Raw genomic sequence first — 22,423 nt, forward strand, 5'->3', positions numbered from 1 at the left:
AAATGCTGGGAGAAGGGGCGTGGCCTCTGTTCTTCAAAGGTCCTGTCACTCACAGCAGGGGCTCCAGATTCCAGCTCAGGTGTTTCAGAGCAAAACACGCGCCACGAGCAGCGCGAGCGGACAGCTGTCACCGGCGACAGATGTGACTCAGATAGACGCTTATTTGAGGTTACACTCCAATGGCGCTGTCGCGCGAGACTTCTGTCCTTCTTCAGGTGAATAGTTTCTGTTTGTCATGGGGGCAGCTCACCTCGGCTCAACGTTTGCGCACCTGGCCAACCCACGCCAGTGAAGTCGTGCTCCTACATGCAATCTGAAAGGCTCTGGAGCGGAATCAGGTTCCCGTGGGTATTGTGGATTAAAACCCTCGCGGGGTTTGATAATTTGTGGATTAATGATTAATATGGAGCTGCCTGGGAGATGTATGCTATTCGCAGCGCTCGTGATGAGCGTTCCTCACCCTGCGTGTTCAGGTCAGTGTTTTATGCATGTAAACTATTCACCCGCACGTGCGATCAAAACAAGTTGGCTTGCTAAACATGCGTGGTGTCTGAGTGACGAACTGATTGATATGGAGAGATGGGGATGATTTGAATATGCAAAACAAACCAAACTTTGCATGCGCATACACACCCAACAAGATCTCGCTGAATCCAGCCAATTTGCATTCAGATTGATGCACGCTAAAAGTGCGTTTAATTTGTCAGTGTGATACATTTTATTTTAAAGCATTGTGTATATGTTTAGGAATTATTCAGTTTGGAAATTATACAATGACTATTAAACGTCTGCATATAATTATTAAATAGCCAATATAACCTATAAAGGTTATAACAATGTAGCATAGCCTATGTCCTTTCTATGTGTGTATCTATATGTGTATACATACACTGTAAAAGATTATATGATTAAGTTATGACAACATGTTTTTACATTGCTTTAACTCACCAAAATAAGTTAAGCAACTTTTGAAAATAAATTATACATGATTCAACTAATTTTTAAACTCATTATGTAATTTAAGTTTAAATGACTTAAACATCCAAGTTGATTCTACTTCATTTTAAGGGAGCATCTTTTTTTTGTCCCCCTTTACCCTTTTTTTTCATTTATATAATGTACTTGTAACCCTGTTCAATAAAAATAATAATAAAAAAAACTATAAGTCTGTCCATGTCGAGCTCGTGCCGCGGAAATTGTAATTTTGTTCCATTAAAACAGTGATCTAAACACCGTATATCTAAAAACAACACAAACATTGATTGTGATAGGTAAATCTATAATAAAGTCTTGTCGACATTCCGCCTCAGACTGAGTGAGTAGTGTGTTTTTGTTATGGTTATTTCCACAAGTACGCAAACGTGACTTTCTGTTCAATACCGATACAAATCTGACTTGTAATCTGGCTTTATCAGTCCTGAAACCTTGTTGAAACCCATATATGCTAGTATGAAAAAAAAAAACTACTAGACATTGACATTGACTCTGATTAGAGATGAACTTAAACAGTAATCGACGTAATCGATTATGTCGACACGTGACTTAAAGGGATAGTTCACCCAAAAATTCAAAAAGATATTTTAAGAATGTTGGTAACCAGACAGTTGACGGCACCCATTTCCATATTTTTTTCCTACTATGGAAGTCAATGGGGTCCATCAGCTGTCTGGTTACCAACATTCTTAAAATATCTTCTTTTGTGTTCAACAGAAGAAAGAAACTCATAGAGGTTTGGAACAACTTGAGCGTGAGTAAATGACAAATATTTTCATTTTTTTTGGTTGAACTTTCCCTTTAATGAATGTCATTGCATTATTTGACATCTATCAAAGTGATCTGCTATATATATATACTGTATGCTTATATATTATGCTTATTATGCTATATAACTTTTCTAAAAACTAAACACCTTGGACATTTTTTGCAGTTACTTTGTTTGTACCCCACCCCCCACCCCACCACTTGCTTTTTTGGGGGCATTCTAGTCATAACATTTTGTTACATTCTGGCAATTTGTTTGCGTAATGTTGTTCTGTATTTTATATTTTTGCTTGTTTAAATGTACCAGGATGTGAGAATCGGGTGTGTAATCCTCGCATGGGGAACCTGGCAGTCGGGCGTCCTGTACAGACAATTTCTCAGTGTGGCTCAACCTCTCCAGAACGCTACTGTAACTACAAAATGGGTAGTTGTGTGTTGCATTGCGAGGTGTGTGATGCTTCAGTAACGCATCGTGCGCACCCACCCGCCTCCATGACAGACTCGCCCTTCAAACACCCGGCGACCTGGTGGCAGTCCTCTCAGGAGACTGCCGTTGAAACTCTTCAGCTGGATTTGGAGGTGGAATTTTACTTCACCCATCTCATTATCATATTCCGGTCGCCACGCCCTGCTGCCATGGCAATCGAGCGCTCGCAGGACTTCGGGCGCACGTGGAGCGCTCTTATGCTGTATGCACACAACTGCAGTGAAGTGTTCAACCTGGAGGATGGACACCGCTGCACTCAGAAATACTCCACAGCATCGCCTTGCAACAATGGAGAGGTGAGAGAGTGCACACAGAATCTCACATTTCAAAGCAGATGCGTTTGCGTGATGCATTTTCGAGAGAATAATGGTGGTGATGATCAGTAGGCATCATTCATTGTCTGTCCGGTCAAAAAAAGAAGTCACTGTTTGGATTTAAATAGACAAATGCTTAAGAGTCTATGATTGATCGTTATTACAGTGATTGTTATGTTTCTAGCATGTTGTATGTTTGGCAACAGTTCTTCTAACTCTAATTGATGGAGTGTGTAGCTTTTCATTTCTTAAACAACCATTTAGGAAGACTCATCAATTGATGCACCTTTTGATGGATATAAATGTTGTGATGTTGTTTCCATTAAGAGGTGCATCAATTTTTGGTCAAGATCTTGTATTGACAATGCAAGAGTCCAGCACTCTGTAAAGTCTCCTCCAGCACATCCCAAAGACTTTCAATGAGTTTAAGGTCTGGACTCAGAGGTGCCGATTCATGTGTGAAAATTACTCTTCATGTTCATGTTCCTTCCCAACCATTCTTTCACAATTTGAGCCTGATGAATCTTGACATTGTCATCCAGGAATACGGCCATGATGAGTCTTCCTACATGGTTGTTTAAGAAATGAAAAGCTACACACTCCATCAGTTAGAGTTAGAAGAACTGTTGCCAAACATATAACATGCTAGAAACATAATAATCACTGCAATATAATGATCCAATCATAGACTCTTAAGCATTTGCCTGTTTATATCCAAACAGCGACTACTGCTGCTTTTTTTGTCCGGGCAGTGTATAAATACCATGTTACATACATATGGTTATCAAAGTATCATGGTATTAGCTTCTGTAGCTCACCTTCATTGTAATAATTCATGTGTACACTGGTTTACTATTATTATTATTTAATGTGATTTAATCAACCTGACTGCATTAGGTTATGTCAGGGGTTCCCAAATGTTGTGTGTGTGTGTGAGCAGGTAATTTACCGTGCTCTGTCGGCCTGGGACAAACTGGATCCATACAACATTGATGCCCGATCCCACCTCGGCATCACTAACATACGGATACGTCTACTTCAACCGCAGTCCTGCCCCTGCCAGCGTAAACTTCCTGATGCCAACATGCCTCCTGCCCACTATGCCATCTATGACCTTATCTTAAAGGGAGGCTGTTTGTGTCACGGGCATGCAGACCAGTGTGTGCCTGCTGGTGACCAACAGATCTCACACCCTCCTAGCAAACACATGGTAAGTGCACAGTTGTTTTTTTTAGGTCTGTACATACTAGCTTACACAGTTTTCTCTCATTTTAGTACTGGCATCTCACACCAGAATTTGTTCTCTCATTTTAGTTAAATCATGGCCTAGAATTAAGACGACTTATTAATTTGTTCCCTCATTTTAATAAATCATGGCCACTTTGAACTATGTAATAAACCCAGACTCGAAGTCAGGTTAGAACCCATTTTGCAGCTTTCACCACTTTTATTCCATCTGCCATACATGATCTAATTATGAAGTCTAACGCTGCACACTGTCAGCTTGACCCTGCACCGACTGCTTTACTTAAAATGTGTTTCTGATATTTCATCCATCATTTCCAGTTTGTTAAATTGTAGTTTAGTATCTGCTATTGTCCCTGCGGAATTAAAAATTGTTGCGGTCACACCCATCCTTAAGATATCTGGCCTTTATAATTTAAATATGAACAATTACAAGCCAATCTCTAATCTCAAATATGATTATACTTGACTGTAATTGGTCTTTTTGAACCATTTCCATCTGGATATCGCCCATCTCACAGTACTGAAACGGCTCTTATTCATGCGTGTGGTTAGTGATATCCTTCTTTCTATGGATTCTGGGTTTACAAACATCCTAATTTTCCCTGATCTAAGTTCAACGTTTGATACTATCTTTCATGATATTCCCATTTCCTGTCTTTCTGCTATTGGAATCGGTGGTTCTGCTTTTTCCTAGTTCATTTCTTATCTCACTGATTGAAAGTATTGTCAAGGGTATAAGTCCACCACAACTCCACTGATACAGGGTGTTCCACAGGGCTCAGTCCTTGGTCCGTTACTTTTTATCATCTACATGCAACCACTTGATATCATACACAAGTATGGACTTTCACTGTTATGCTGATGACGTCCAAATCCATCTTACCACCTCCTCTGATATTTCATCTCTGCCTGACTCACTGTCTGCAAGTATTAGAGAAATCAAACACTAGATGCAATGAAGTTACACAATGAATCTACCAACCAGTGATTGGCTCTTTTATTTAGAAGGCGGGACCTATTCCACCATATTGCGCTTTGCAGTTTCTCCCATTCATAAGTAATAGGAGTGCAACATCTTTGTATATCTATATTGTTTGGCTTAGTGGAGCACAAGGGCTGCGTTGGAAATTACATACTCTCTTGAGTAGTAATTACTTCACGACCACTAAAAAATTACGTTCTAGATAGTATGAATGTAATCTATACATACTACATTCGCCATGATGTCATTATCAAGTGATCAGTTATGCTTCTTCACTGCCATTCATAAATCCTCTCCTGTGTCCTCATGGGATAGTAATATGCACACTTCAGAATCTCGCGGTAGTAGGTCATCAGGGTACTTTTTGCCTACTGTTTTATGAGTATATGAATTCGGACATTTATATTTTGTCACATACAGTTTTTCGCCTACTATATAGGAGGGAAGTATGCAATTTTGCCAATGGCTTATAAACCTACAAACAGGAAGTCCCTTAAGAGGGAATGGAGTGATGTCAATATTTGGAAGACAGCTCCCTGTGGTGGCTGGATGAAAGAGTATCCGGTTGTGGCCTTACAAACTAATGATGGGTTATGCTCCACAAACTTTATTAATCTGTAAAACAGGTCGCATTTGTATGTGCTTCATTAAATATAGAGCTGTTTTTCTCAAAGATACCTTCAAAGGAGCCAGCAGAGATGAGCATTACCAATGTCATGTCATTACCAATGACAACTTAAAACAAGAGAACGAATGAGTAAAACGTGCTGACATATAAATAAGTCGTGGGAACGAATTGATAATTCGTGGCCACAATATACGGTACATATATTTTTCTGCATGTCATGTGCGGGGCTCTGTATTTTAGTACTTCAACTTCAACTAGTACTTAAGATTATAGTTGCTAAGGAAATATTTGTAATTTGTAATTGAAAAAGGTAAGTTTTTCAACTAGTATTATTTCAGCTTTATTTTAATTAACGAAAATGATTTGATGAGTTTAAGTTAATAACAACACAGTTTTGGACCAAATTGGCTTTCATTTTGTGGGCATAACAATGGTTATCCACATTCCCAAGAACATGTTTCCCGTATGGTTACATAAATAGTTCCCCGTCTGTCACTGATTCATTCCCTTTCCCCCTCTCACTCTCACTGTCTTTGTTTCAGATTATATAAGCCGTGTTTTTGTTATTGATTTGGCTCTATCTCTGTGGAGAGATAAAACTCTTGATAGCAACTGAAGGATAAAAACGGAGGAATACCGATAAGCGCCGAGACGAAAACGAGGGGCTGCGTTGCTCGCCCTTTTTCCTAATTGAGTTGTTGTTGTTTGCATGCTGTGATCAGACAATAACAGCAATTAGTCTCACTCACTCAAACACACACACATCAACTCATTGCTCTCTTATCAAAGGTCAGACCGTTTGATCTAGCATCCCAGACAAAACACACACCCCGTGCCAATCGACAAGCATGCACACACAGACATACACACCCCCCATCCAGACTTGCAGACAAACACGGTCACATTGACATGCTTCGTCCATCCACACTCATAATAGGAACACGTGCTCACACGCAACCCTTGTGTGCCCCTGCAGGAATGTTTTGGTTAGCAGGGAGAGTGTGTGCGTCTGAGTGCGTTTCCTCCCATATTATGATGATAAACATGTGAAAGTGTTTCAGATGCCAACTGGATGGAGCGCTGCCAGCCCCCCCCCCCCCCCCCTCCTCTTTCCCTCTGAAGCACTAACTTGTCCTTCTTTTTTATCCTGAAGTATTTTCAAAATTCTTTTCTCATTTTATTTTCATTCCACATGAGAGTGATGGATAATATTTATCTGTGCTTTCATTGGGAACTCGCGGAGGAGAGGACATCTGGATGGATGGCTGAGTCTGGGATATTGAGAAGCATTAGGTAAACAGGGCGAGGAGGATGTTTTTATACAGGACTATTAAACGTTGAGCACATAATTAATTTAAAAGGGATGTAGGAGAGAATGAGGGGCTGCAGCACGTGAAAATGGATTATGGGCATTTTTTATTTTTATTTAATCATCTCCCAGGCAAAATTCTGCAGGCTTAGAAAAGTAAAAGCACAACTCCCCACAACAAGACACACGGTTTGATGTAACATTCATGTCTTTTGCACAAATTCTTTAAAAAGTAAAAATATTTAGACTTATTATTTACATATTCCAAATCCCTAAACCTAAAAGTGTGAGCAATAGTAAGAGTAATGGCAGTCGTGTCAAAATGTTATCAGTTATACTACTGTTCAAAAGTTTGGGGTCAATAAATCTCTTATGCTCATCAAGGCTGCATTTATTTGATCAAAATACTATTAAATTGTAATAATATTTCACAATATTACTGTTTACATATTGTGAAATATTATTACAATTTAAAATAACTGTTTTCTATATGAATATATTTTAAAATGTAATTTATTCCTGTGAGCAAAGCTGAATTTTCAGCATCATTACTCCAGTCTTCAGTGTCACATGATCCTTCAGAAATCATTCTAATATGATGATTTGATGCCCAAGAAACATTTATTATTATTATTAGTATTATTATCAACTTTGAAAACAGTTGTGCTGCTTAATTTTTTGTGGAAACCATGATACATTTTTTAGGAGTCTTTGATGACTGGAACGTTAAACATTTATTTGTAATCGAAAACCTTTGTAACAATGTAAACTTTTTGTGACATTGTAAAAGTCTTTAATTTCGTGTTTGATCAATTTAATGATACATTTAATGCATCCTTGCTGCATTAATTGTAATACCTTACATGTATTACTTTAAGTAAAAATAAACGTTTGGGTAGTGTACCTACCTAGTGAATCTAATAATTAGTTTTGGCTATGTAAGTCAATTGGAAAAACTCCAGTGAATTTAGTGTAGCAAACAAGTTAAGTGTAGGTTCAGGTAAGAACACAAAGCGTTAGGTGTTGGCCTATCCCATTTGGTTTATAGTTTGGCAAAGTATGCGGTATGATTAAATATTTGGCACCTGAATGAACACAGTTGACGCTGGAGCATGTTGGCGATCGGCTTAGTAGATCTGTGCTTGTAAGATTTTTAACAAGTCTTTGGCCTGAGGTCCTCTAAGGTGAATGTGTAACAATATGTCATTGTATTGTGATTTGTGTTTTTCTGGCCTCTGCCACAGGTTCACGGTAAATGTGTGTGCCGGCATCACACGGCTGGCGATCACTGTGAACGCTGTGATCGTCTTTACAACGACCGACCATGGCAGCCAGCTAACGGTTTAACCGGAGAAGCTCATCAGTGTGCTAGTAAGTTCAGTTCATATGTAAAACTAAGCGGTAACTTGGAAAGAGCAGCACTGAAGAAATGTGTGACGTCTCACAACATCTGTGCTAGAGTGTTGTTACTGGTTGTCAGGATGTTGCTGTGATTTGGTTACTCTCAATCTCAATATATAATTTGTTCTTTACACTATTGTTATGTTTGGGGTCAGTAAGATTTTTCTTTTGTTTTTGAAAGAAGTCTATGCTTACCAAATCTGCATTTATTTGATAAAAAAAAAAAATCATAAAAACAGTAATATTGTGAACTATTATTACCATTTAAAATAACTGTTTTCCATTTTAATATATTTTAAATGTAATTTATTTCTGTGATCTGTAATTTTCAGCATCATTACTCCAGTCTTCAGTGTCACATGATCCTTCAGAAATCATTCTAATATGCTGATTTACTGCTCAAGAAACATTTATTATTATTATCAATGTTGAAAACAGTTTTTTTTCTACTTGTGGAAACCATGAAACATTTTCTTCAGGAGACTGTGATGATTAGAAAATTCAAAAGACAATTTATTTAAAATATAAATCTTTTGTAACATTATAAATATATTTACTGTCACATTTGATCGATTACATGCATCCTTGCTGAATAAAAGTATTATATTCAGTAACATTATATATTATATACAGTGAGGAATTGGGCTACTTTTGAACTGCAGTGGTTGACTTTTTATTTTGTGGTAGAAATATTGGACTAGTTAGATGTTTATCAGAATGTTTTTGACCAACCAACAGCCATTGGAAAATTCTGAATGCTTAGCATATCTACTGGACTCAAAAATCCATATCTGGCAACCCTGGTCTATTTGTCTGTGAGTTGATTCATATCTGTAATAACCTAATATGTGTGTATTCCTGTGTCATTGTGTAGAGTGTAAATGTAACGGCCACGCTGAGAGTTGTCACTTTGACGAAAGTGCATGGCTACGCTCGGGTCAGCGGAGTGGCGGTGTGTGTGACTGCCTTCACAACACCAGTGGCCGCCACTGCCAGCACTGTCTGAGCGGCTTCTACAGAGACCCCGAGAGAACCTTCACTGCCCCGGGTTCCTGCAGATGTAAGACACAATCATGCATCATTGTGTAAACGCACATTCAAATCCATGTTCATGCATTAAGTGCTCAACATCGGCACATTTATAGATTTTTATACTATGGTCAGTCTGAATTCTTGATTATGACTGGCTGGAAGGCGTGTACTAAAACCATTTATTGCACAGGTAGTTCCAGTCAGTTTAATCACTGTTCTGTATTAAAGGAACACGCCGACTTTTTGGGACTTTAGCTTAATCACCGTATCCCCCAGAGTTAGATAAGTCCATACATACCCTTTTCAACTCCGTGCGTGCCGTAACTCTGTCTGACGCACCCACCGCTAGCCTAGCTTAGCACAAAGACTAGAGGTAAATGGTTCTAGCTAGCATACTTCTCCCAATAAGTGACAAAATAACACCAACATTTTCCTATTTACATGTTGTGATTTGTATAGTCACAGCGTGTACAAATAACAAGGTCACATGAGACACAGCCATCTTCTAACCGTATATATACTGTGAACTATATTCTCAGAAGGCAAAGCACTGCTACTTCTGCGGAGTGATTTACTCCAACTCTGAGCGAACTCTCTGCTCCTCACCACGGGGCTTCTCAGGTGCTGCGAGCAAATCACTCCGCCCAAGTAGCAGTGCTTCGGCTTCTGAGATTATAGTTTCCAGTATGTATACGGTTAGAAGATGGCTGTGTCTCATGTGACCTTGTTATTTGTACACGCTGTAGCTATACAAATCACAACATGTAAATAGGAAAATGTTGGTGTTATTTTGTCACTTATTGAGAGCAGTATGCTAGGGGAATTTCATTATGGTTGTTGTAGCGATGAAAATAACAGTCATTTGTATCCTTCCAGTCAAATATTATACTGCAAACATCCATAACTGCTTTAACTTGTCAGTGCTGGAAAATGACCATGGTATAAGAGGGATAATCCACAGCTAGTTGTGCTTTAATCTATTTGAATAGACTCCATTTCGCGTCAGGTGGTTCTTTGTCTCCACGTCATGCATTAAAATCATTTAATGCTCAGCTATCCGTGGATTATATTATATACTTATACACAATATTTCAACTTTAGCAAAACGGCTATCCAAGTGTGGAATACTTCTATAAAATTGGATCCAATGTTCCTTATAATTAGTATTTTTTTTGTGTGTGTGTGAGTGAATGTGAATGTGTGTGTTTGTGTCTTAAACAAAGATGAAAGGCATTAATCTGAGATTTTGAAAAGCTGCTTAAAATGGCATGTGGAGTATCTGTGATTTCCCCACTGTTCAGTTCCGTTCCTGATCTCCGTCTTTCTTCAACGTGTGCATGAAAATGCGAGTGAGTGTTTGAGTATACGTGTGCAGCTTGGCCTAGATGTCAGAATTCAAGAGATCAGCGAACATGTCCAATATTGTAGCACACACACGCATGCACACATTGAGGGGATGTTTGGTATTGAATGTTGTTCCTGCTCGGAATGCTAATGGCTCTTACGGCGAGTCGGGACATGTAGAATAACAAGAACATTGATGGGATCTCGGCCATGTGTGTGTGCAGGAGTGTAAACGCACATATTGTGAATGTGGAGGCAGACAGATTAATCATCAGATGACATCAGGCTCATAATAATTGACTGCGCATGCAAAGCGTCGGGATTGCTCTATATATTCGTTCTTATGATGTGAGTCATTGAAAAATGCATTGCTTAGAGAAAAGCACAATTATATTTGTGCTGAGCCTCAGGAAACGCCACTAATAACATGCATGTAATTTGCAGTCTGATGTGTGCATTTTGTGTAACTTTCTTTCTTTCTGAATTGCAGCTTGCATGTGTAACCATGTTGGTTCCACAAGTTGTAACCCTGATAATGGAGACTGCATCTGTAAGCCAGGGGTGGCCGGGCCACACTGTGACCAGTGCATGCTGGGATACTGGGGTTTCGATGAATATGGTTGCAAGCCCTGCCAGTGTGCTGGTGATTGTGACCCGTACACAGGAGACTGTATGATTAGGTGAATATGAACCTTTTTGCTGGCTTTTTGATTATATAAGACATTGATAATGCATTTATTTGATCAAAAATACAATAACAATACACTATAATTTACATAATGCTGATATTAGTGCGTGATTTTTAGTTAGGATGGCCTAATAACAGTGTCGTTTTTGTTAACTAAATCTATAACTATTAAACAAATGATTTTGGTTACTGAAATAAAATACAAACTTAAATGAAATTTACTGGCTGAAATTTAAGTCGAGGTACCAAAATGACTAAAACTAAAACTGAAATAAAAATAAATTAAAGCTATATAGAAATATTTTAAAATAATAATAAATATGACCGAAGGACGTAACAATTTCTAAAACTTAAAACTAAAATGAACTTAAAAATATAATAATAATAAATACTACAATGTTATATAAATAATACTAAAATAACATTTAGACACTTATTGTAAGTCACATTTAAAAATGTATGAATTTCATATTTCAATTCAATTTCAATTTCAAACTAAGTGATATTTTCACCAATTGGTGATTGTAGGTGAATTTGTGATGGCATCTGAATTTGTCCTAGCAGAGGACAATCAGAAAGTGTCCAAATATGTTTCTTCACTTTTGAATAGTAATATACATTTTGTTTTATCATTCAACACATGCCATCTTTGACGCTTCTTGCTTGGAAAGTGTGCATCTTGTGCTAACTTTATTTAAAATAAATGCCAGTTGGTTTGATATTTTGTTGTCAATTCCAATGAGATTCATTTTTTTTACGACTTTCTATAGACGTAATGATATTTATACTGTACAAACTGTATATTCTATCCCCCTAAACCTTTTTAAATGTAAAAAAATAAATATTCCAAAAAATTGTCCCCATAAGGTCAAAGACATTTTGTGGTTTACATGTAGTTGTATTATATAATTTATATATTATGATATAAATGACATTGATAGATAGTAACATTGATATATAACCATGCATGTGTTTTCTTTGTGTGTGTGTGTGTGTGATTCTTGTCTAGGTCTGAATCAGATCACAACGGCACGGCAGAAAATCATCTTTTTCGAACAGAAGAGCTTTTCTCCGCCCTTAGTCACCCAGGTATTAAATGGAAATCTTGGAGCTGATAACAGCGCCGTCTTGTTCCAGTGAAAAGTTTATTGTCTCGTCTGGGTTAAAGGCATGCGCTGTTGTAAAGTCGTGCCTGTTTTTAAGTTGTCATAGCTACAGAAAGAAACTGACAGCCAATACTTTAATTGCTGGGTATTTCTTTTCTTGACAGACAAATGTGTATGCAAACAGCAAGCCCTTGGAAACAGCAAAGTATTCTGCAATGTAAAATATGCTTATGGTAAGCAGCAGCGTATAAAACAGTCCGGCTGTGCACTCAATTCACGTAGTTAATGTGTGTTTGCTTGTGTGTTTGTAGCAGTGAAGGTGAGAGTGCTCGGTGCTCATGACAAGGGCTCTCATGCAGAAGTGGATGTGAAGGTTCTCAAGGTGTTGTGGGATAAGTCGCGCCTCAGGCTCTCTCGGGGAAATCGAACTCTTTATCCCGAGTCGTGGACCTCACGAGGCTGCACCTGCCCTGTACTTTTCCCAGGTTAGCAAATATGCACACAGATTCATGGTTTGTCATGATACGCAAGCCCGTCTGCACATTTCCCCGCACATTTTCTGTGTTGATCGTGGGGATAAATCCGTGGAGTGGATTTAAATCTGATCAGATGCGTTGGAGAACCGTGTTTAACTGGAGGTATTATCAAATCAAATGCATTGTAAATTATGTGTGAATTTACAGCGTTTTCACCCGAGTTCTGTGAGCGCAGATTCCGTGGAAGCAAAGTTATTTAATATAATGCCATATCACACACAATCTGGGAAAGGGAACATATTCGGTTCACTTAGTTTTGTTGTGGCCATGACATATTAACTCACGGGAACGTGATGATATGTCGTGGCCTCGAGATCCTATGTTTAGGGAACGACATTTTTCTTGTGGCCATGAGTTTAATGTGTAAACTAACTGACATGACCATAGCAACCTGTGATTATCACAAATGGATATTATTAATAAATTATTTTTTTATTTTGAATTAAGCATGACAAATTTAAAATTGATTATATTAACCTATAGCCAATTATACTATTATATTAGGCCTTTTAAATCCATTCACCAATCATGTCTTTTTTTATTTCATATTTTTGTATTATTTTATTAAGTTTGTTTAAAAAAAAGTTATATATATCTTAAACATTTGTTAACATGTATTCTTTACCTTAATGAGCTCATTGTTTTTGCCCTTAATTAATACACTTAATTTCATTTCAGAAATGTATATATATATATGTACATTTCTGAAATGCATAACTTGAACAATGTCACCGCTGATAACAGTTTACTCTAAATTGTAATGTAGACACATGCATTTTCTGTAAAGCTGCTTTGAAACGATGTGTATTGCGAAAAACGTTATACAAATAAATGTGAATTGAATTGAATTTATCAAAAAATGTTAAAAGAATATGTAAGAACTAATACTTAAACTAATATAGGCCTACAAGAAAACATTATCCATCCCATCTCACAGCCTTTTAAAGCCATTCACTGATCATGTCTTCTTTATTTCATATTTTTATATTATTATTATTAATAACAATGTTTTATTAATATAGTGCCTTTCAAGGACCCAAGGACACTTTACAAAATAGACAAATAATACAGATAATACAGAAGAACAAGCAAAGAACAACAAGCAGCCACAGCATGGCAGATGAAGAAGTGAAGAAATGTTGATATAGCAGAAAGGGGAACCCATTAGTTTCAAAACAACGTGAATAAATGAGTTTTCAGTTCTGCCGTGAAGAGACCGCTCAGAGTTTCTGGAGAAGCTTATTCCAGAGCTTAGGGCCCATAATACTGAACGCCCTAGCAGGTTGAACCATTTCATTTGATAAAAAACTAAGGTCATATATCATAAACACACAAACTCAAAGGTCTTCGCGGCAACCTGTCAAAATAAAAGTTCGGAAATTGTGACAAATATATTACAGTTGTACAGTAGAAGCTATGTCTCAATGTAATAATAATACTAAAACTAATAATAATAATATTGTTTGAGAAAAAAGTTAATTTCATATGAAATTAATTTCAGATGATTAAAAGATCAATTAAATTAATGTTTTATGCTAACATTTGATTACCAGAATCTTGTGTTCATATTTACGGTCATGTTTTTATGATAAACATCAGGGCATTTCCAGCTAGCGATGACATATAATGACATGTAATGGTGTAGTGGTGGTGTCCCATTTCTTAAGGAAATATTTTTTACCCTTACCACTCTGTTTCAAGGGGGAGGGGGGAGGCGTAGGGGTATAAAAATAAAATTGGAATTGGGCCAAGGCTCATTTATTGTCACATACTGGAATAGCCTAAGCCTACAGAAATGCAGTCATAAAATCAAAACTTGATTTTCGGGTATGATTGTCGAGTATTTACAGTATTTACAAAATATATGCTTTAAGTATAGTACTTTACCTAATTAACGTTCTGTATATTATGTTAAAGAGATACATGAAATGAGGGGGGAAATAAAGCAAATACATAACAATGACAAAATATAAACAATAATAATATACAAACATTAATGATCAGTGAATGGGGTTAAAAGGCTGTGGGATGGGATGGATAAAAATGTAAAACATAAAAAACTAATAAAAGCACATAACAAAATTATTCAAATTAAAATGAAAACTGAAAATATAAGAATAAAAGAGTTAAAATATTAATACATACTTTAAGAGTTTATAAATAATACTAAATTAGTTCATTTTTAACACTGCCTATTTTTTTTTATACATGTTTGGTGATATTGGCCTAATGTGATACTTTTGTAAACTGATCAAACTGTTTTTCCTCTTGCTTTAGGGATGGAATATCTTGTAGTCGGACACGAGGATGTGAAAAAAGGGCGTCCCATGGTGAACATGAAGAGTATAGTGAAGCCATGGAGACCCAGCTTGAGCCAAAAAGTCCATCAGCTTCTGAAAACGAAATGTAGTTCAAAGACCTAGAGTCTTCCATGCTACCTGTCAACTTAGCCTTTATTTTATTACGACCATTTTCACCCTCTGAATCAATTCTTTAAAACAGTGGTTCTCAACAGTTGCGACTTTTGTCCAAGACAAAATTTTGGAGACCCTCCTGTCTAAGCTGATATGTACCTCTGGTACTTTTGTTGTAATAAAATAAAAAATAAATGACAGTTTAATGTTGTAAATGTCAAGTTTTTATGTGAATATAATTACATTTATACCATTTTAAGACCTATTGGGAGGCTTGCTGAGACCCCTAGTTGAGAACCACTGCTTTAAACCGAGCTGTATGGATGTATTCGCTAGCTTTCAGGTGAATACTAGCACTGTACAAAATGTATAAAAAATATGTACGTATGTGTATATACAAGATAATATATGTAGTTTTTTATTTCTATAACTAACCCTGTATATAGCATGCATTTTGTACACATAAAAATACAACGCATATATGCAATATTATTGTCTTATGGTTACCTTTATCACAATTGAAAAAAATACTTTATGTTATGAGTTTTCTTACATTTATTGGCATGCATTAATACATTTTAGTACCGACCACGACCACAAGGTGTCAGCCTATAATCATATTAATGAGTATGTTGAATCATATTCACAAGAACACAAATTCATGTATGCAATGCAACATGATTTACTGCTGATAGAAAAGGTAGGCCAAGGCAGTCTTAAAGGAGAACTCCGGTCAATTTTAACATTGAGCTCATTTTTTTGTAAATTTGGAGTGCTGTCAGTACAGAGAACAACGACAAAAATCGGTGTGTAATCCTTGATTTGTCATTACAAGTGCACAGCCATATGAGTGAGTTTATTTAGAGTGAACACAGTGAATCTGACTGCAGTAGATGTGAAAGAAATGAATAAAAATGATGTTATTTCAGCCAGCGCACATACCTGTATTTACATCCTGTTTTCGGTCGAAGCCCACAGTAATCGATTGTCGAGTTCACGCGCGTGATCATAGATACTAAACCTATGCGCGTGAACTCGACACTCGATTACTGTTAGCTTCGACCGAAAACAGGATGTAAATACAGGTATGTGCGCTGGCTGAAATAACATCATTTTTATTCATTTCTTTCACATCTACTGCAGTCAGATTCACTGTGTTCACTCTAAATAAACTCACTCATATGGCTGTGCACTTGTAATGACAAATCAAGGATGTTAAAGCAGGCTAAACGCAGGTTTAAAACCTGCCCCATTGAAGTCAACAGGGTGCAAATTTTAAAAAGAGGATAACACGGTGTAGGCAACACCGATTTTTGTCGTTGTTCTCTGTATTGACAGCACTCCAAATTTACAAAAAAATGTTCTCCTTTAAAAATCTTATTACAAAAGTGAAATGGCTAAAGCTCACACTTAAAGGGATAGTTCACCCAAAAATAAAAATGTTCTCATCATTTACTAACCCTCTGTATGAGTTTCTTTCCTCTGTTGAACACAAAAGAAGATATTTTGAAGAATGTTGGTAACCAGTTAATGGTAGCTATCGACTTTCGTAATATTTTTTTTTCCTACTATGGAAGTCAATGGCTACTGTCAACTGTCATGGTTAAACTTATTCATCAAAATAGCTTATTTTGAGTTCAATAGAAAAAAAGATATATTTATACAGGTTTAAAACAACTTGAGAGTGAGTAAATGACAGTTTATCACTAAATGAAAATTATATCCCTTTAATTTCATTATTACTTTGGAGGTGACATTTATTTACCACCTAATTTATCTTATGATTATAATATCTAAAAATATCAAAGATATTATTTCAAAGTATAAAATATAAAAATATAAAACTTTAAATATTTCTGAACCAGGGATTGCTGAATATCAGGCAACCCTCGCGGTGGGCGGAGCTAACGCTGGTCCACGAGGCCCCGCCCCTCCCGCATCCGCATCTCTGTCAGACGCGCAGATTGACTTGCCGCGATGTCGCTTTCCGCAATCAATACGCTGATGGAAATACATTCTAACTAAAGAAGGAGAAAATGTCCGAAGTACGAAAATTCACAAAAAGGTTGAGCAAGCCTGGGACGGCTGCGGAGCTCAGACAAAGTGTGTCGGAGGCGGTGAGGACGTCCATTGCTGTGGTTAGTAACTCAAGAGACTACTCTCTTACTGTGGGCTGTGTCTCAACACGTAGTGAGCTACCTATGTAGGCGGCGTTTTGGACATCACAGGCGCGTGCATGGCAGCCAGCTCACTAGTGTGTAAAACAGTCCTAGTTTATTATCTGACCTCGTATATGCATATGAGCTGCCAGGTATTGCTTATAGTCGTTTTTTTGTGTGTAAACGGCGTCTGTAATTATTATTGAAACACGTGCCAGACAAGCATTACGTCTCGTGCCTTCAAGGCAATAACCGCAGCACAGCTTCAACATCTGTCTAACACATCACATAGACGGCAGCAGCATGTACATACTGAGATATGCATTGATTTAAATAACAAATAGGGATCTATTCCACGAAAAGGCTGGTATTTAGGTGATCCTGACTGGAACCACATGGAGCATCCTTATGCCTTTGTGTAAAGAGACATGTGGATGTGCCCATGCACCAGTCCAAGAACAGAGTCCATGCTCTCTTTTTCTTTAATGGACCATTGAGAAATAAATGATCAGAGGCAGAGAACAGATCTGTGTCACTAATGTTTTTCAGAGAGGATATAGATTGTTGCAGCATTCATTAGAGGCATCAGTAGCTATGCTCAGAAATGATATTTTCAGCCAGACACATGTCATAAGACTGAGATTTTCTACTAGAGCTGTTTGAGTATAGGCTTATCATGTCATAATTGTCAGTTTGATTGTGGTTTCCAGGGAGACAGACAACAAATGGCACTCTATGGAGATTGCAAAGCCCTTGTGTTTCCCATGAGAATACCCTCTGGCTGCTAAGCTTTGCTTCCTGTGTCCTCTGCATGTGCTGAATAAAGTGTTTGTTTCATCTTTCCCTTTTCTGTGCCTCTTTCGCACACTGTGCATCTGCACAAATTCGACCAAAATGATGATACAAGAAGTGAAAGAAGTGGCCGCTCTATTACCACCTCTTATTGTTCCACTTAAAAACCCAGTGGAATTGATAAACGAGCTGAGTTTTATTTGTGTTGACGTATTTCTCATCGGGAGTTTCCTTATTTCTTCCCATATTTTCTAAAATAGGGAATAGGTTGTTAGTTGACATAGCCATGATCATGATTTTCTACTTGCTACTCGGTTTCAGGTGGTATAAGGGGGCGGGGCATTGTAATTCAAGAGAGAATTTGATTGGACAAAAATAGTGCAGGATGAGTCATTAAGATTTGTTGCACTGTTTTACAGAAAGAGTAAGACTACATTTTAAATGTGTATGCGTAACACTTTGGAGAACACTAGCATATAGAGTGACATATTGTTGTAGGCCAACTTGAAAGTTTGCATCACCCTAATTGCCTTGATAGAAAAGCCAATAGGATTTTTCCTTTGACTTTTGGATAAAAGCGTAAATACAATCAACGGAAGTCAAAAGCTAAACGTAGGCTGTTAACAAACTACACCACTGTCGCATGACTTCAACGTCATCATCACCAAGCTTCCAATAACTCTTTCAGTCTATGTTTAAAAACGTTTTCCCTGAAAATATGAGTTATAATAGTTTGCAAGAGTGTGATCATAAACACGAGGCTGTGAAAGCAAACTAGTGAGTAGATGAGTTTACCTTTTACAAGACAAGTAAAAGCTTTAAAAAAAATCACAAGAGAATATTACTGATGTGTTTAAATGGTAGAATAAAACATGAAAATATCTTGAGCTCGTGTTCACCTTCAAGCATTTACCCAAAACCCCATTGACTTCTGGACGATGGTACCAGAAGTGCTAAAATGCAAACTCAGTTACAGGTTTTGGCCTACAAAAATACGTCACCCCTGCACCTTTCAACCAAAAACCCATTCAAACAGAGCGGCACCCTATAGACAGACTTGCTATTAATATATTGCCATAACTTGCTCTTCCTCTGAAATGGCTTTCCATTTATAACTAAAAATAGCCTAATCATATTTAGGCACCATTTCAGCAAACAGCAATTCATATTGACTTTAAATTAGAGCTGTCAATGTTTGCGATCAGATAATTTTAAGTCGCTAAACTCTGGGAAGGTTTTCAGTCCAATTATCCAGTAAGTGAATGCATTCAAACAGTCAGTTCAAAACAGCACTAATGTAAAGAAAGCAAAAGCATCCCACAGCTGTATGGCCAGATGATGCACAAACTACATTTCTCGGCTGGATAAAGCGAACCAGCGTCTTGCTAGTAAAGTTCTGATGGATGAGGATTACAATCAAGGAAAAGAAGATTGAAGTGACGTACAGGAGTCGTACAGTAAGCGCGCGTGAGTCCTTGCACTGTTCTTTGGTGTGCATACATTTTATGGAAGTTATATGGACCATTTATATAAATTGGTTATTAATTGTGATTTGGAGTCTCCAAGGGATTTTTTTTTTTTAAAAGAAAGCTAAATTTACCTTGAAAAAAAGCTTGCAGAAAAATACAGTTTTGTGAGAATTGCAAGATAAATGGTGTATGCTTAATTTCATGATAAGTATAGGATTGATGTGCGATTAATCTGTAAAAATTTTGGTACCGCTTTATTTTAAGGTGACGTAGTTAATTTACACGTTACTACATGTAATTACCAGTAATAACAGTAGCCTAAATAATGCATAATTACAAGTAACTAACCATAAACCAAACCCTAACCCTAAGCGCAACTCTATGTAGTTAATTAATATTATTACTCAGTACTTATTTGAGTAAGTACAATGTAACTACATCACCTTAAAATAAAATGTAACCAAATTTTTAATCTATTGACAGCCCTGCTTTAAATATGGGTCAGTTTTGGCCAAGCTGCAGAAAGTTAAGTGTAAACTGCTAAGTCGAAATGTTTTATGCTATGTTTTCTGCACAGGATTTGCTGGATATAAATATGCTTTCAAATGGTGGACCTCAAATGCTCACAGAACCACAGAGCATGTGGTCCTCCACAAGATTTACAAGACAAGATAAGCTTTGCAAAAGACTTGTAAAGATACAGAAAACAGCTCAGATCTGTGTTGGCATAGTTTTGCAGAGGTTCAGACGGAGGCCGTGGCCGTTCAATGCTGGCGTATGTGTTTACACACAGTGGCCTAATGCACATCAGCTGTTGTCTGCGGAGCCAAAGCCTCACATCTGGAGAGTACATTAACCACCCAGTAGACGGGCTCAAGTCAAGGTTTCTGTACAGCTTTATGTCGCCCACTTTGTCGCCCCTTTACATTTTCATTTTGAGTTCTTGCATACGGAAATAACATGACTGAAACGCGCGTGGCGCCAACGCCCATGAGCTTGTGAGCGGTGATCTGGCTCATATTTCCTTATACCTCAGCCTGTGGTTTGATGGCCTGTGATTCTTCTTCTTCTTCAGTTCCTCTCTGACCTCAACAGGGTTGACGTTGAAAACCCTTTTTTAAACGATCTGAGGCCTTGTGGTTGTTTTTGCAGAGGTTGGGCTATTTTTGGCATTAAGAAGCTCGTCCTGCCACGATAAGGTAGCTTAACCTTGGCCCTGAGAATTTAACGCTGGGCTTGCAGCGAGAGACAGGGCTTGGATTGGGGAATATGCAAGAATTCCCATTGGGGAAGTTGGTTGAAAGGGCAGTTTAGAGAGAGTGAAGTCACGAGCCAACAGAACTTCGCTGTAACTCATGCTCTGTTGCAGTGGCAGCTGGACTGGCTGTGGTTTTTTGCCTCTATGTGGTATGACACATGACAGGAAGTTGCTGCAGAAACACTCGCATTGGTTGTCAGCTCTTGTGTATGTGCTTTAGAAACACAGGAAGCATTTATGTGTATTATAAGAGATGGTATTTGATGTATGGCTGTTTTTGTCTGGGTTTATTTTGCGATGTTGTTTCTCAAGCGAGACAATTAATGAAAGCAAAACATATAGTGCAATTTTAATATACACTACTGTTCAAAAGTTTAATTGGCCTACTTTTATGTAGCAAGGTTGCATTAAATGGATGAAAAGTGACAGTTATGACTTTGACATTGTTGACAAATGCTATTTTTTTTCTAACTTTCAAAGAATTCTGAACAAAATTTATCACAAAATGATTATGATTATAATAAGAAATGTTTCTTGAGCAAATCAAATTTGAATGATTTCTGAAGGAACGTGTGACTGACGACTCGAGTAATGATGCTGAAAAGTCAGCTTTGCCAGAAATAAATTAATGTTAAAATGTATTAAAATAGAAAACAGTTACTTTATATTAATTTTTTAATAAAAAACATTTTTTTCAGCTAGGTGTATTTAACAGTAGCATTGAAGAATGTAATTAAATAAACAAATATGAAAATAAAGCACAACATAGATTTCACTGTATAAATTATACATTGATTCTTATTAAAGTTCCTATTAAAGTTCTCAGTCAAGAGCAGTGAGGGATTTCCTCTGTGTTTTGTTGTTTTATTAACATTAAAGGGATAGTTCTCCCCAAAATTTAAATCGTCATCATTTACTCTCTCAAGTTGTTTTAAACCCGAATAAGTTTCTTTCTTCTGTTGAAAATAAAAGTTATTTGGAAGAATGTGGGTAACCAGACAGTTGATGTACCCCAGTGACTTCTGGCTATATTAGGCTATATTTTTTTCCTAATATGGAAGTCAATGGGGACCAGCAACTGTTTGTTTAGCCACATTCTTCAAAATATCTTATTTCGTGTTCAGCACAAGAAAGAAATGAATACAGGTTTGGAACAACATTAGAGTGAGTAAATATTTATTTTTGGGTGAACTATCTCTTTAAGGACAAGCGACAGCATGTTTACTATTAGGCTTCTGTCGCTTTAAGACCTGCACGCGATGCGTCTAATATTTTGACAAGCAGATTTTCTCTCTATTTTCTCTGTTTGCTTTCACTTTAGACATAGCCAACTTTGTTTATGTAAACCTTTATTGTATTTGACAGTATTAGCACAATAAGACTCGAAAGATAACTTTGTCCAGTAAACAGACACTGTTAGACAGGCTTTTAGTGCATGTGCGCTTCGGGTGTACGCGCTTAGAAAAGCGCACGTTAGAACAACGCATCAGCACGT

The 22,423-nt window shown here is 37.3% G+C and overlaps 2 protein-coding genes across 5 annotated transcripts in view; both read left to right on the forward strand.

Moving 5' to 3' along the window:
• On the forward strand, window positions 1-15,923 carry ntn4 (netrin 4). Its single transcript, XM_079867765.1, has 10 exons — window positions 1-473; window positions 2,069-2,544; window positions 3,503-3,772; window positions 7,974-8,100; window positions 9,005-9,190; window positions 10,997-11,186; window positions 12,204-12,283; window positions 12,465-12,533; window positions 12,612-12,785; window positions 15,114-15,923. The coding sequence occupies exons 1-10, from the start codon at window positions 395-397 to the stop codon at window positions 15,257-15,259; spliced, it is 1,797 nt and encodes a 598-aa protein (XP_079723891.1). The 5' UTR covers window positions 1-394; the 3' UTR covers window positions 15,260-15,923.
• Window positions 15,924-17,177: 1,254 nt separating this feature from the next.
• dock11 (dedicator of cytokinesis 11) overlaps window positions 17,178-22,423 on the forward strand; it is a 117,981-nt gene continuing 112,735 nt past the window's right edge. For all 4 annotated transcript variants that reach the window (XM_079867744.1, XM_079867746.1, XM_079867745.1 and 1 more), the window contains exon 1: window positions 17,178-17,388. In XM_079867744.1, coding sequence (XP_079723870.1) covers window positions 17,287-17,388 — 102 coding nt within the window. In that variant the 5' untranslated portion in view covers window positions 17,178-17,286. The remainder of the gene's footprint in view (window positions 17,389-22,423) is intronic.

Source organism: Squalius cephalus, assembly GCF_949319135.1.
Source record: "Squalius cephalus genome assembly, chromosome: 3".
NCBI classification, from domain to species: domain Eukaryota; kingdom Metazoa; phylum Chordata; class Actinopteri; order Cypriniformes; family Leuciscidae; genus Squalius; species Squalius cephalus.

Bases quoted from the DNA above. Each gene is read 5' to 3' on its own strand.
- ntn4 (XM_079867765.1), top strand. From the start codon at position 395: ATGATTAATATGGAGCTGCCTGGGAGATGTATGCTATTCGCAGCGCTC. The intron at 8,101-9,004 runs GTAAGTTCAGTT...GTCATTGTGTAG, and splicing joins AGAAGCTCATCAGTGTGCTA to AGTGTAAATGTAACGGCCAC. The intron at 9,191-10,996 runs GTAAGACACAAT...TCTGAATTGCAG, and splicing joins TGCCCCGGGTTCCTGCAGAT to CTTGCATGTGTAACCATGTT.